The 16,249-nt window shown below is 42.4% G+C and overlaps 1 protein-coding gene across 1 annotated transcript in view; it reads right to left on the bottom strand.

The window, feature by feature from the left end:
• UNC80 (unc-80 subunit of NALCN channel complex) overlaps positions 1-16,249 on the bottom strand; it is a 2,521,865-nt gene that overhangs the window by 1,156,656 nt on the left and 1,348,960 nt on the right. The window contains exons 37-38 of the mRNA XM_086955549.1: positions 2,964-3,064; positions 2,663-2,749 (exon numbers count right to left, since the gene is read on the bottom strand). Coding sequence (XP_086811675.1) covers positions 2,663-2,749; positions 2,964-3,064 — 188 coding nt within the window. The remainder of the gene's footprint in view (positions 1-2,662; positions 2,750-2,963; positions 3,065-16,249) is intronic.

Here is a 16,249-nt window from a genome sequence, read left to right as displayed (position 1 = left end):
ACTCATGGAGTTTTCAAAGAACTGAGACTCTTTGATGATGTTATTATGTCCAACTGTACATCAAAGTCGGCACCCTCAATGTATAAATCTGCCCACACTCGCCCAAGCAAACACACAGTGGTTTGGAGCAGTTTGACTATCTATTTGCCATCGTGCCCTGCTACAGCAAGTGCCGACGGTACCCTACCCTCCAGCAGACGCACTGAGAGAGACGCTGTCTTTTCGCCTGCCAAGAAATCCAGCTTCAGTGTTTCCAAGCTACCGTTGCAGGTTGTTGGTAAATTGAGTCCTGAGCCTGGCCTTCTTCATTCTAAACTAAGGTACGGAGCTGATTAGACCCTTAGAGAAATCTTGAGCAGATTCTTGGCAAAAGAATACTACATTTATGCTACACCTCACTTACTTCTTCCCTCGTATTAAGCTTAGGTTAGGTACACCGGGTTAGGTGTATTTTAGAAGCACCAGTTGAGTACTTTTAGCCTCTGCTATTTATGTATGTATTTATATATGGTTTAGGAACCATACAATGCTCTTACAGTATTATTTTATTCTACTATTTGTACTGTAAGCATTATATTTTACAAACAGTTTTACTATTGTAGCAGTTCTTTTCATATGCTTGAGAAAGAAGACAATTCAATAAATCCTTTTATTGAAAACGCCCATCTTTCTACTTTCTCTGCTGCACCTCTAGTGAAACGAAGCATGCACGATTGACTGAGTGAAATATCTATCTATTGTTTCCACGACTCTAAAGATATGTTTTATCTTGGGGAAACAAAGTTGTCATGTTTATGCGGTTGTCAGAGACTAATCCCTTCTTGTGAATTCGAGAAAGTTTCTAGTGACCTCTGAGCTTGCTGGCACACACAATTTAGTCTAGTATATTCGATAGAGACCTACTCGACCTCAGTTCTACATCTAATCTTTAGGATATACTATTCCAATGCACAGATCCTATTGGGAATATAGGAACTACACTACAGTATGACTTGACAACTGTGGAGATGCTGGCCTTAACATCAAACAAGGCCTTAACAGTGTCTGTCTTATTAGTGTCGAAATTGAATGTGGAATGCCAATTGAGGCCTCAACATAGACAGCCTGGAATGTTTTGACTTTCGAATTCTTCTATAACATTCTTCTCAAAGGCAAACATGTGGGAAAGGAGCCCATCTTCACTGTCATGCTTCTCGATGTCAAGCAGGAGAGACCCCTCTGGTGTTGCATCTCTCTGAATTTGTCCTAGGGTAATCCTTAAAGCGAGAACAGGTTGTTCTGGTAGAAGTATGGCCTTCTCCTTGGCCTTGAGCTGTGCTAGCAGCTGTTTCCAGAAGCCTTTCTTGAAGGCCATGCAACCTGCTCTTCTGTCTGTCCTCTGACTGTTGCTGCAGTACTCAGGGTGATAGCATTCCGGTAAACATAAAAATACAGATTCTATGAGAGTATGACTAGGATAACTTTTCCCACATTCAGGGTACTTTGCAAAGATTGAAGGCATCCTGATAGAAAAAGGTGGGAGGTGGGTATTTTATTATCAGAAAAATATCTTAACTCACTCCTAATATTAAAATGTCAAGTGAATCAAAAAAGATATGGGGGCATATTAACAAGAACCTCGTTAAAATTATTGCAGTTTTAGCGGCAGGAAACTGCCGCTAAAACGGCGATAATGGGCTTGCTAATATGCGTTATAGAATTCCAAAGAAGCCCAGATTAGATGTCCTGCACATCTAACCTGGGCTTCTATTGGAATTCTATAACTCAAATTAGCAAGCCTATTATCACCGTTTTAGCAGCAGTTTCCTGCCGCTAAAACGGCGATAATTTTAACGAGGTCCTTGCTAATATGCCCCATGGTTAGGAAAGGTCTTCAATGCAAGAAGCGAAAAAGGCAAAGCTCTCTACCCCAGGATCTTTTTACCAGGATCTGGAAAAAAAGAACAGCTCAAACTATCACTTGTCGGGCATGAAGAGACACAGGCAAAAGTCGAATCCCTAAAGGTGCAGTCTACTGGCTGTATTGCCCTTCATTATTTTTTCTTTTGAAAAAGGTTTGTGAAAGGTTTTCTTTAGTCACTTTGGTTTATTTAGTCTCTTTTATTAAATTGGATGTGTTTGAAAAATAAACTAAATGTTATTTTTAGCCTTTTGTTTGCTGCAATCATATTTATTGTCAGTATTGTTGTGCTTCTTTCAACAGGAAAGTATTGCACAGGTACACATATGTACATTTTTAACTATATTTTATTGAAATGCTCTGGGAGGACACGCATTGGTGGCACTGTTCAGTACTTATAATTATCAGTTTCCAGAATTCCATGGAAGAGAACAGCAGGATCTCAACCTCTCCAGACTACTGGGCACAAAGAACAGAGCTAACAAACTGAGAAATGGGGTGATGACAGTACAGGGCAATTACTTCTGGAGCTACAATAGCCCACGCTTGGAAATCATGTCAGTTTTGCTTTCGAGTGAGAGAATACTCCTAAAGTCGCAGTGTTGGGAAAAGAACAAATGAGAGGAACAAGAGAAGACAGCACACTGCTACAATGAGCATCAAAGGCTGTAATGAGCTTTCCCTTTGACTCTACCAGGTAATCAACAGAATTACAATTACTCAGCAAAAGCATGCACATACTTTCAGCAGATGCAGGCTTACCAAGTAGTTAAAGAGGATGTGGGAAGTCTGAGCTGGAAAATCTCCAATGTTCAAATGCAGTTTCCTCAGCATGTATATCAGTTCATCCTGCAAATGAAAAGCAAGTTATTTGTTTTCCTTGGAACTCCAGTAAGTAAAAGAAAGTTTCCTGATATTTGATAAACTGTGCCATTATGCATCACTCTATGTGATTTTGATGTTATTGTATCAATATGTATTTTCTTGTGCTGCACTTCCTTACTGCATTTGCTAAGTATTGTTTGTACTAAGCTCCTATATCAGTGAATCCTTGCGTATTTACCTGTCGATTACTTATGGTAAGCTTCTCCAAGAAATGACGAAGAACTGTGGAGGGATCCTCAATCAAGCAGTTCCAGAGAACCTGCTGGGCAACAGCGCTCACTGTTTGATTTAAAAAGACAAAGTTATATGAAAGTATAATGAGAAGAATGAAATTAAACAACCTCATTAGGCTGCTACATACAGTTTTATGCTAGAACAATGTTCTGCTTTATGTTTACAAGGCATTAGTATAACACTAAGCATTTAGCTCAAACTCATGGCTATCTGCAATAAAGATTTATCTACTGGTCATGAAACAATACAGATCCTACAAGGTTTATACTCTACTTTCTGAAACTTGCCTGTGTGGTTTATACAGATAGGTGAACATCATAGGGAAGTTGTGATCAGAAGTTTACACTACACCTTTTCTTCCCTCCAGGAGTAAACAACAAGAAATCACTTTATGATACCTGTGGGATCCTTATTTGCATTTCTCCTTTTTCACAGCTGATGGGGTGTGCCAAATGCCACAGTTTGAGTCAGAAGAAAGCTCTCCCAGAGATACATTCAGTGTTATAACCTGTGTGAGGTTCCTCTGCCCATCTTATCTGCCACTGTGTCACCAGACATTCCTACAAGTTCCAATATATTTTTCTGGCAAGTATTGTTTAAGCAATGTGAATGCTGACATGGGATGCTATGGTGTACATTATGATAGAGGGAGACCAAAAATAGAAAGTTCTACATCCTCCAATAAGCCTGCAGTCAGTTCTCCCTCCTTCCCAACTGATTGGGATGACTTGCTTCGACAAATGTGGTACACACATGTAGCTGCATATGCCAACTCAAGAAGCCCAAGGCGGACCCCTAGGACCTCAAGAACTTCCGGCCCATCTCCCGGCGAAGGTCATCGAGAAAATCGTCAACATGCAATTGGCCCGCCACCTGAAAGACAACAACATCTTGGACCCGTCCCAGTCCGGGATCCGACGAAACCACAGCACAGAGACAGCTCTCATCGCCGCCACTGACATCAGGCGCCAACTCGACAATGGCGAAACATACAAGGCAAGACCTAAAAATAAAATCCCCTGAATACAGGAAGACCATCATCCAAGCGGTCATCACCAGCAAGCTGGACTACGGGAACGCCCTCTAAGCCGGAATCAACAAATCTCAACTCCACAAACTCCAGACCGTCCAGAGTGCTATAGCCAGACTCGTTCTCAGCATCCTATGACAAGACCACATCACCCAGCACCTACGAGACCTCCACTGGCTACCCATCGAAAAAAGAGTGACCTTCAAGCTGTACACACACCTACAGGACCCCAATACCTCACCAAAAAATCTCCCTCTACGCCCCCAAGTGAGACCTCTGCTCCGCTGACCAGTCCTTAGCTGAAATCCCCCACATCCACAAAGCCAGAACAGGAGGCAGATCTTTCTCATACATCGCGGCCAAGACCTGGAACAAACTCTCCCTCAGCATCAGATGAAGCCCCAACCCACAAGCATTCAGGAAGAGCATCAAGACCTGGCTTTTCGATTGACCGGAGTTGCCCAAATCCATAACCCCAGCACCTTGAGACCGTCATGGATGAGTAGTGCGCTCTATAAATCCCTGATTGATTGATTGGCCAACACAGTGTGTGTTTGAGTGTTATCAAGTGGCCCTGCCATTGGTTTGGCAGTCTCTAACTCTTACGGATAATGAAACAAGCAGTGCTGCCTTCTTTAATATACACAGAATCTCTAAGATTGGCTTGGTTTGGCTTCACCTCTGAGAGCTACTTTGAGGGTGCTGGTGAGCAACCAGTAGCTCCGGAGCTACTGGTTTGAGACTCCTGGGATAGATGGTCTTCCGTCAGCCTCCCTGATGGTGGTGGAAGGTGCGGTGGAGTGGAACGAAGCGGGAGGGAGTGTCCGATGTACAATTTGGAGTATCAGTCTGAGGTGATGGCTTGCTACCCCTGAAAGCATTATCAGATCTTACCTCCGGGAACAGTGTGCTAGAAAAGACACTCTAAAGTTGTTTCACGGCTGCAGTTGCTGGTGGGGGCAGGGGACTGAGCTGCATTTTTTTCTGATGTCTTGGACATTGTTTTTGTGGGCCGCAACCTTGGCTTCGCAGCCATTCTGGAAAGCTTGCATCAGTCAGAAAGCACAAAAGGTGGAAAATGCTCCTTTGTCAAAGGAGGTGTAAATGAAAAGTGAACCGGCACATGATAGGTGCCAGAACCAAAGTCATGGTTGGGATCAGTGCTAAATCTGAAGTGGGTTTGAGAGGAGGAGATGGCGCTAAGGGCAGGTCAGTTGGCGGAAGTCTGCCTGGAGGCCCTTTCAGATCTTTGGGGCCCAAATACATGCAGAGAACCAGTAAAGTGAAGAAAATATGCTGCATGGCCTCCCTAAAGCCCTCCACTTACTGCTTTGCCAAAGTGTACAAGAGATATGTAAGGACTTCATTGAATGATGCAGGAGAGGTTCAGTAGGCAGCTGCCAGGCTGAGGAACTTCTGTCAAGACATTAGTTTTGACTTCCACTGTAGGGAGCTGCAGGTTAAGGACCTATGCAGCCCATCATATAACCAAGGCAAATAAAGAACTTTGCTCTATGGCAGGTCTTAAGACAAGTTTAGTGTATGGGGAGGTGTCAGGCCAGTGACATCCTGTAATTTTGAATACCATTTGCCCTAATCATATTGTGGGACATATTTGCCTCCCTCGTCATAGTCGTTTATTGTCAGAATCTGAGTCTGAGCTAAAGTAAGATATGAGCTCTGCCATGTGGTAAAGACAATGTATTGGAGTCAGAAGGGTTGGCTACAGGCTATGCTCCCTTGGATTTGCAAACTGGCCTTAGTCAAGTTGAGGCTGGCTCAGAGTCTGAAACCACTGTAGGTTGCAGATCCTACCTATAGTGGAATCTGTGAGTCAAGCTAGACCAGCTGCTTTCAATCTAGCCTTAGGTGGCCACAGTGGTTGTCTCATGTTTCGTGCTAAGTTGATATTCATCCAGAGACCTTAGCTCCTCCCAACATGAATCTAGATTCCAGGCACGCACAAAGCATGTGATTAGTGTCAATTGGCATTCTAGCACAGCAACCAAATGACTGTCTGTATGCTTCTGCTTTTGATAAAGCAGTAGTTTCCAACCATTTGACTTTTGGTGACCCCCACTGAATCATTACTGGAAAACCAGGGACCCTGGCCCAAGCAGTTTATATGATCTGAGCCCCAAAACAATACATAAAAATACAGAAACAAGAATGCATCAAACAAACACACAAGATATTTAATATCTTATTAAATTAACAAACAAACAAAAAAATACAGACATTTAAATTATAATTTTAATGTTGGAGCTTTTCAATAGTGGTTTTATGTCTAAAAGATGAAGTGATATGCCTAATTCTAGCATATCACTTTATCTTTTTTGCTATGAATGCTTGCTCTCAGTCAAGGCCAGCAATTGTCTACACTAGGTTCTTTGTGACACTAACTTAAATTGTTGCCTCCAATTTCAATTTCAATTTTTATCACATTTACAGAAAGTTTCAAAATGTCCAATGTTTCTGTTTTATGTATGAATACTTTCGTAATCTGCTAATAATATTTAATTTTCTAAATAGTTGCGGATCCTCTGTGTAGGTGTTATAGACCGCCAGGCATTAGCATGCTTTAGAACCTGACTCCTGCAGTTTCTTTTTTTGTTTGTTTGTTTACATTTGTTTGTTTTTTAACAATGAAGGGTTAGCCACGGTTCCACAACATGCATTCCTCCATCTCAGTAATGCCTGAAGTTATCACTCCGAACTAACCTATTCATTGCTTTCCCAGAGCATCACCTCCACCTGGCAACTCTATTTCCACTGTGGTGACCACCAGTCTATTATAGATTTATTTCTACTCCTTAAGGTTTTTCTCCACCTTCTTGTACAGTAGTTCTGATAGAACCCTTTCATGCAGGACCTACACTGTTTTCGGATAACATATAATGTGGGCTTGGTGGCAAACTGACTCTCTACACCCCCACAGAATATGTCAGCCTAGGTTTTCGCAGTAGCTAGCTCGCAGTGCTACTGGAATCTTCTGTTATCAGAGAGATTAGTTTGTGCAACTTCAGAACATAATAACCTCAGACTCATGGAAACAATATACTACTTTTCACCCAGTCACTTGTGCTTGCTTGTTTTGCTCTCAGAGAGATACACAGAAGAAACAGTTGAGAGTGTTTACAATAAGAATTTATTGTACAGTTGTTCTTCTCATGTAAAATAGGTGCACTGCTACAACTGTAATACAGTAGCAGAGATATAGAACCAGCTGTATGGTGAATAAAAAGAAATAGTATCTTTCTACCATTTTGCGATAGTCATGAACACATACATGAATACAAAATGCATTTATAAAATAAAGTGTGCACTCCTAAGATGCCTGTCTAAATGTACCTAATGTACCTCGCAGGTGAGTAGGTGCAAAAAAACCTTAGTCTAAGAGTCCAAGAGCCAAGTCTAAGAGCCTAAATCTAAGAGCCTAAGTCTAACAGCCTAAGTCTAAGAGCCTAGAATCCCACTAGGAATTTAGTCAAACCCCCATACCTGAATAGTGAGAGTGTGGGACCTCATCCTGGACCCTTGCTGGACACCCCGCAAGGGATTGTCAGACCACTGTCAGCTGGAGTGATGGCATGGCAAAGCTGCAGCGTCTCTGGTCAGTGTGTCAGCCTTGAAGTCTCGGTTCCCTCCTACTTACTGATAGCAAGAGGTGCTGTATTTATACAGTCTATGTGCGTATGTTTTCCAAGGTTCAGTATGAGGATGAGGTTGGGGATTAAATCTTGTGCGTCGATGGGAGAGGTGAAGTGGACCTCCTGTAGAGTGTACTCATAAATTATTCATATGTGCTAAGGATGAGGTCTTAGCAATATCGATTAGGAAAAACTTACCCTCGGCATGGAACTAGGTGAAAGGTTAATCCATAAAAGGCAACTGTCCTTATAAGGCGTTATGTCCATATAAGGCAGTCAGTCCATATTTGAAGTTATGTCCTTATAAGACTCGTTCATATGCAAAGACGGGGAGACCTATATCAGGGTACCGATCGAAATATAACACCCACTCCAGCTTATACTTAATAATGATAATACACATTTGAGATACAAATTTATACCGGTGTAAGTGCACACAATTATCAAGCAGTCATTTAAAATGTTTCTAAAAACGTTAAACGTTAAAATTTCTTTTAAAACAGTTTAAAAAACGAGGAATAATGTTCTTTGTGAAAGTATGATATTTGTAGTAAAGTTCTAAATGAGTTAGATCACACAAGTTGAACTACTGTAAGCGTACTTAGAAGGCCATGCATTGGTATTGAAAGCGTCACTTTAAAAAAAGTTCTTTTGAGTAAAAAGAAGGGGAAAGGAAAAAAAAGTAATTCGTTCCCAGCACATGGTGAGCCAGATTCAGATTATATACCCTGGCTGGGAGACATAATATTGTCACTGCCTGCTGTCGAAGAGGACAAACATTGTAGAGCCTCGCATTCAAGTGTGCATAGATGAAACTCCTCAGTGCTGCCAACAGTTGTTGGTGAGGCAGCCAGTGCTGTATTCGATACCTCTGTGCCAAGGGTGGGGCTGAAATCCAACCCGGTCAAGGGGACCTGCGCATCCTCGAGGAACGCATGAGTTAAGATGGAAATATGCTGGGGACAGAGTCGAGCATGGGACCACATTGGTTCCAGCCTGGAGTCTAAGGGGTCCATTAGGATGTCGGGCGGATTTGCTCCGCCAGGGTGGCGGTGGCCACCGCCACCCTGGCGGAGCAAATCCGCCCGACATCCACAGCCCAATTCCCCCCCGCCATATTAGTATGGCGGGGGGACCGCGGCGGTGCAAAACACCGCCCGCATGTTTTCCTCCGCTTCGCCTTGCGGCCGGGGCGGAAAACCAGTAACATGGTGGCGGTGTCTCGAGGAATGCATGAGTTAAGATGGAAATATGCTGGGGACAGAGTCGAGCATGGGGCCACATTGGTTCCAGCCTGGAGTCTAAGGGGTCCATTAGGATGTCGGGCGGATTTGCTCCGCCAGGGTGGCGGTGGCCACCGCCACCCTGGCGGAGCAAATCCGCCCGACATCCACAGCCCAATTCCCCCCCCGCCATATTAGTATGGCGGGGGGGACCGCGGCGGTGCAAAACACCGCCCGCATGTTTTCCGCCCGGTCGCCTTGCGGCCGGGGCGGAAAACCAGTAACATGGTGGCGGTGTCTGTCAGACACCGCCCGCCATATTACTATGGGCATTTGTCAATGCCTTTCCGTGGCGGCAATGCCGCCACGGAAAGGCATGCGGGCATTGCAGGCCCCCTGGGAGTCCGGGGCTTGGGGGATACACATGGGGGGTACCTATGGTACCCCCCCGAATTTCAATGTACAACATGGCAGGCACCGCGCGGTGCCTGTCATGTTGTGCTTCGAAATGCACAACGTGCATTTTTACCATTGCGGCGGGCGGAGATTTCAGCTCCGCCCGCCGCAATGGTAAATATACAGGATGCGCCCGCCTATGTGGCGGGCGCATCCTAATGCCCAATTCGGGACCCCCGCACTGTAGGCGGGTGGTCCACATCCCCGTTAGGGTGGCGGGAGGGCAAAGCCCGCCCGCCATCCTAATGTGCCCCTAAGTCTGAGGTGCCAGACAGATGTCCAACTCGCATTCTCCTCCGCAAAACAGGCATCGGAAACAGGTATGATGCAGTCATCGTAGACTGGTCTGAATGACAGGTACCAAGGAGCACTTAGTTCTTGAAGGCGAGGTGCACCCAGATGTACCATGCGCTCACAGTAATATCTTTACAGGAAAGCTTTTGCAATCTCGCTGGCGGATGGTCCGTCCATTGCGAAACAGTTAAATGACAATCAAGATTCCAGCAATAGCAAGCAGGATCAGGTAGACCCGTAAAATGCTTCAGAATACGGAGAGTATAAAGTTAGAAACAACTCCGAGGATGGTCTGGAAGGTGTTAAGGAATCCCGACCCTATGGTTTTAAATAGGTGTACAACACCGCTCGTATCTGACATATTTACGATACGACCCACCATTTCTGTGAAATGTCGGGGACAGAATGTACGGATTAACGAAGTGTCGTGGTCCTCGCAACTTGAAGTTCAAAGGTTTCTCATACTGAGGTCAAGGCATGGTTTGCTGTAAAGGCATGGCTTTCATTCTGCTGAAAGCATCAAACTGTATAAAAGAAACATTCAGTGAAGGCCATAGCGGTGCCTTTCTGACTGTATTCGTCGGAGGAAACAATACTTTCAGACAGCAAGTAACCCTGGTGTTCAAGGTGACGAGATAGGCAATGCCCGGGAGCATCCCACAACAACCTTGATCATTCAGTATCAAATAACTCCCATTTGAAAGTAACTCGAATACTGGCGTGATCACAGCAGCTGGAGTTCCTTTCATGTGGTAAGACAGATTTGAAATTAAACCATTACAGGCCCGTGTAAAACGATATCTTGGCACATGAGGGAACCGCTTAAAGCACTCTTGCAGTTAGTACCACTAAGAAACACTTCTTGATCCCCACTCTTGCATCAAAATCTATATGGTAAATGCCAGGATTTCTTAATGTGTTCTTTACCTAATTTTTCATATTTGCCTGCCTGCTTTTGTTCAAGGCAATAGTGAAAATTAAAGGTCGTGACCGGGAGAATGATTTGGCCATGGATTAGCCACTCTGTGGATGGTAATTCAGCCACTGTGAATGGACGCCTGTCCAGTTTTTCAATTTGCAGCATTGCATATTTAGCTCTCCTTAGTGCCATTTCCATCTGTGTATCAGTTAGATTGTATTCTGAAAACAGAGATGTATTGTTTATAAAACGCCAGGGCACAAGCTTGCACGCAAAGATAGTAGCGTCCAGCTCAATAACATAACAAAACGTAACTGAGATTGGCCGTGTTGTAATATGGCTAAATCATGTTCCAGTATGTCAATAGCAGAAGATACAATGTTGCCCAATGAGTATACTCTGGAGGTCAAAGTTGTTAACCCATTATCCATCACAGCTAACGTTTTTTCAAGTTTATACAGTCTATTTGCCGTATTCTCTCTGCGGCTTCTTGTTGGGAAATCTTCCAGATTTCATTATAGGTAGCACAAATGCCTGCATATATGAAACGTTTTTGACTTTGTTTCCTAGGCCCTAATAAAAAGACACTAAGATCTATGTCTTGTGAGGGTAAAGGTAAGTGTTGTTTCACTTCTGCAAGTGTTGAGGTTGCTAGCCATTCTAGGCACAACTTCCCAACACTATAGGGTATCACTACCCCTGGATGTTCTCTCTGTACATAACGTGAATCTGGCCTATGCGTACCGAGTCCCTTGATGATATGCAGGAACAGTTTATGACAAGTGTTTGTGTCTAAGGGCCAAACCACTCCTTGCAGTTTGGGTTGGATCTATTGTACTTTAGTACGTCATCAATTGTTGACCCTTCCTTTGAAAAATTATTCTGCCACCCCTGTGATTGTGTAGGAAACTTTGGAGTGTTCATGTCCTTTATCTTGGCTGTTACAAGACAGGATGTCTGTTGCACAGTATCATTTAAAAAGATCATATGCTGTGGAATGAGACATACTCTAAATAGTGCCTCTGTACACTGCACTTGCCAGTTCCTTGAACCCCAAAATGATTTTGAGTCAATTTTGTCTTTCCATAGGTTGAAACCCTGTTCAGACAATTGGGCCAAAAAGGTAGCAGAGTAAATCTGTTTGGTGTTTCTCAACATAATTTTCAGTGCTGGTTTTGGTACAACCTTATAATAAGATGAGGCTGGGTCTGTGGTGTTAAACCCGGAAAAGTATGCAGATTTTTGTGCAAACATTTGTGAACTACTTTTTTGGTGGTGTTGGGCAATGTTCCCACAGATGGTACTCAAATACACTCCTAGGTGAAATGGATTTGTGGAGGAAATGATGACCAAAATGTTGATAACAGTTCAATTTGTCATAGTCTGATGAACCCTCTAACATTTCATTATTAGAAAATGCAGCAGTTTTCTCTAAATCATACAACATGTTATTTACTGTTTCAGTGTCCCAATCATCGGAAAATGTACTGGAGGTAATGAAATCACTTAATGAGATTTTACATACATGATTAATTTTTAAAAGTTTGGTCGGTCTGAATATGTTGAAATCAACCTTGTCACATACTATACCATCAGGTATAGGAACAGCTGTAATGTTCACTGATGACAAGTCTCTTTGTTCACAATGTGATGATGGATGTGACTTCAGTAGGATGTTGACCTTTAGGGCTGTTGAACCTTGTTGAAGAAAGTGTCCATTGATAAGCATACTAAAAGTCAATACTAAGCCAGAGTTCAATCCAAGGTGATACCAGGTATGTCTTTTGAAGAAAGACAAAAAAGTTTATTAATTCTTGCTTGAATTGTGTTTTGGCTGGCGTCTTTTCCGGCTCGCTTGGATCCAGGGAAAACGTATCAAAGTTAATGAAATAGCCAGAAGCTGTTTGATCAATTGTTGGAATTGCATCGGGATTAGTTGAAATGTTATTTTCCTCTCGACGAGGCATGTTGATGTAGACGTCTGTATTCTGTCTAAATGCAACTTGTGAATTATTCTGGTTTTCAATTTGAATTTGAATGTCTGGTTCAAGTGGAACAAGCTCAATAGCATTTTTGCTTAGTCCTTTATTCCTTACAGGTGGCTCTTCAAACATGATGAGTCTTTCTGTTTGAACTTCTTGGACTGTAGCTAGAGGAGGGCGTCTGCTACAGCGGAGTTCACTAGGCCTACTGTTTAGTATCAGCCACATAGTGTGGTTTGATTAAGTCGATTGAGACAAATCTTTTCTCCTTTTTTCCGGCAAGAGGCAAGAGGCGGGAGTAACACAATTCTTGTTCCGTGTACTGCAAGGACGAGTACAGGTTTTCTGTAACAAGGTCCAAATTCCTTTTTGTCCGCAATTTTCTCTCTGACCAGATCCCCAACTTTTGGGATCCAGACAGGTCTTGCGGTGACTACCTTGACTTCCTCAGTGGCAGGTCTGCTTTAGATGGACATTGCTTTGTTTTGTCTTGGATTCATTTAGATCCTGTAAAACAGCCAAACGATCGTGAATATCAAATAGTTTTTCATCCGCCACTGCACCTTTACAATGAAGATAAGGTACCCACATTTGTGTCCCAAAGAGGACCTCATATGGAGTGACACGCCCTAGAGAGCTTCTTGGCTGGTTGTTTAATGTCCGCTGTACCACATATAGGTATGTGACACAACTACGGACCTTGCCTAATACCCAGGCTCTTAAAGATTGCTTTAAGTGCAGTTTTTTTCTCTCCACAACCAAATTTACCTCTGCATGGTACAGAGATGAGAACCGCAATGCTACGTCGATTTCTTCCATGGCCTCTTTGTAAGTCCGAGAGCTAAACACTGGGCCGCGGTCAGAGTGTAACGTACTAACTGAATATGTACCGATAAAGATTCGCAAATCTTCTATAACAGTTCGAGCGTCAGCAGAACGCTGCGGCCATACCCATAGGAATCTCGAGCATGAATCCACTGCTACCATGATATACCTGTAAGCCCCGTCCGTTTGTAAGGGGCCACAGTGGTCCAAGTACACACATGCGAGTGGTTTGTTTGACCTCAGTAATGGCAATGGTGGATACCTTCATCTGCTGGCAGATGTTGCATCTCAATATATAGGGGCCGATTAGGATGGCGGGCGGACTTTAGTCTTCCCGCCACCCTAGCGGTGCTGGGCCTGGCCGCCAGAGGTGCAGTCCCGCACCTGCAATTAGAATTCCACCAACACCGTGGCATCCTCCATTCCCAGCATTGTGGGGGGCGGTGCTCACAGCGCCCACCACAATGCTGGGAATGCACTGTGTGCATTGTCATGCACAAGGTGAAAGGCACCGAGTGGTGCTTGCCACCTTGTCCATGACAATTTAGGGGGGTACCATAGGTACCCCCCATGTGCACCCTCCACCCCACAGTACCCTGAGGGTCCACAACGGGCCCCCGTAAGCACAATCTGCATGCCGTTACCACCACGGAAAGGCTGCTCCCCACTCCCTTCCTAATATGGATGACAGTGTTTATCAGATACCATTACCATATCAGGCTCTTTTTCCGTCTGGTCACCTGTCTGACCATCGGAAAACTGGTGGACGGTCTTTCCATCAGCCAGGGTCACCCAGTCATATTAATATGGTGGGGGAATGGGTGGCGGGCAGGGTATGTTGTAGCCACTGCCTGCATGGCGGTGGCGATCCGCCCCACAGCCTAATTGGCCTTCCTAATCTTTAGTTTGCTTAGTTAACCCTGGCCACCAATAGCGTTGATTCAGTAAAGAAATAGTAGGTGTAACGCCTGTGAACGCAGAGCCCAAACCCTCGTGTGCAACTAATATTAACCCTAGCCTACGATCCATATTTGGGTGAACATTCACAATATTAAAAAAAAATATCGAATTGACAGAATATCGAGAGTTTTATATAGAATGGACAGACTATCGAATTGACAAAATATAGTGGTGCAGAATATCGAAATTCGGGTAAGATATATTGATGTTCATAATATTGAAGTTAGTAATATGGACAGTCATAATATAGTTGATAAAAATATAGAATTTTTTTAGTGTTTTAAGTGTTAGTATATGTGTTAAAAGTACGTATTATTTTTGTAATATGTTTGAATTTTTTTAAAAGTAATGAATTTTATATTATTCAATTTTTGCGTAATTTCTTTCCGTAGTGAATCGTGGGTTTTTAGGGGATCAGGGTGGGAAGTAATTTAATTATAGGAAATTAAATATTAATTTTGAGGAATTATTAATTATTTTTAATTTAATTTTGTGTTTTAGGTCTGTAGCGGGTTGTGGGTTTATAGGGGAATAGGGTTTGAAGTAAACTAATTGTTATTAAGTAATTATTTATTAATATTTATTGGTATTGATAAGTTATTTATTGTTCAATAATTATTAATTGCCAATTAATTTTTATTAATTAGCAATCAATTGATTTGTATTAATGAGTTATTAATTTTTATTATTGATTAATATATAATTATATTAATTGTATTAATTAATTATTTGGAGCGGGTTGTGGGTTTGTAGGGGAATAGGGTGGGAAGTAATTTAATTGTAATTTATTAATTTTTGCAATCATTTTGTGTATCAATAATTAATTTACTGGTAATTATTTATTGTTTTTATTACTTATTAATTTTAGTATTAAAAAATAATTTGTTATTAATTATTTATTAATAGGTAATTAATTTATAATAAATAATATGTATTGGTATTTATAGTTAGTAATTATTAAATATTTTGTAATTTTTTTATTGGTATTGATAATGTATTTTTATTTAAATATTAAATCAATAATTTCCCTACTGTTTCACTCACTGTAGTGGGAATTGCAATGTTTACCCTTACGCTAGCCAACGCTTTCCCTACCGTTGCATTCATTGGACTGGGAATAGTAATTTTTACCCCTCAGCTATCCAGCGCTTTCCCTACAGTTGCACTCACTGGAGTGGGAATAGTAATGTCAACACTTACGCTATCCAACACTTTCCCTACTGTTGCACTCATTGAAGTGGGAATAGTAATTTTTACCCCTCCGCTATCCAGCGCTTTCCCTACCGTTGCACTCACTGAAGTGGAAATGGTCATTTTTAAACCTACGCTATCCAACGCTTTTCCTAGTGTTGCACTCACTAGAGTGGGAATAGTAATTTTTACCCCTCCGCTATCCAACGCTTTCATTACTGTTGCACTCACTGGAGTTGGAATAGTAATATTTTCCCCTCTGCTAGCCAGCGCTTTCCCTACTGTTGCACTCACTGGAGTGGGAATAGTAATTTTTACCTCTACGCTATCCAACGTTTTCCCTATTGTTGCACTCATTGGAGTGGGAACAGTAAATGTTACCTCTCCGCTATCCAGCGCTTTCCATACTGTTGCACTCACTGGAGTGGGAATAGTACATTTTACCCCTAAGCTATCCAGCGCTTTCCCTACCGTTGCACTCATTGGAATGGGAATAGTAATTTTTACCCCTACGCTATACAGCACTTTCCCTACTGTTGCACTCACTGGAGTGAGAATAGTAATATTTACCCCCTCGCTGTCCACTGTTTTAACTACTAATGTTTTTATTTTGTTACTAAATGTATGTATTATTTTTTAAATAGTTTCATGTGTTAATTAAATATAGAATATTTTGTTTTATTTTAAACTAGCTTACCCG

The sequence above is a fragment of the Lissotriton vulgaris genome, chromosome 2_1 (genome assembly GCF_964263255.1).
Source record: "Lissotriton vulgaris chromosome 2_1, aLisVul1.2, whole genome shotgun sequence".
Taxonomy (NCBI): Eukaryota; Metazoa; Chordata; class Amphibia; order Caudata; family Salamandridae; genus Lissotriton; species Lissotriton vulgaris.
This window is presented reverse-complemented; position numbering and strand designations above follow the sequence as displayed.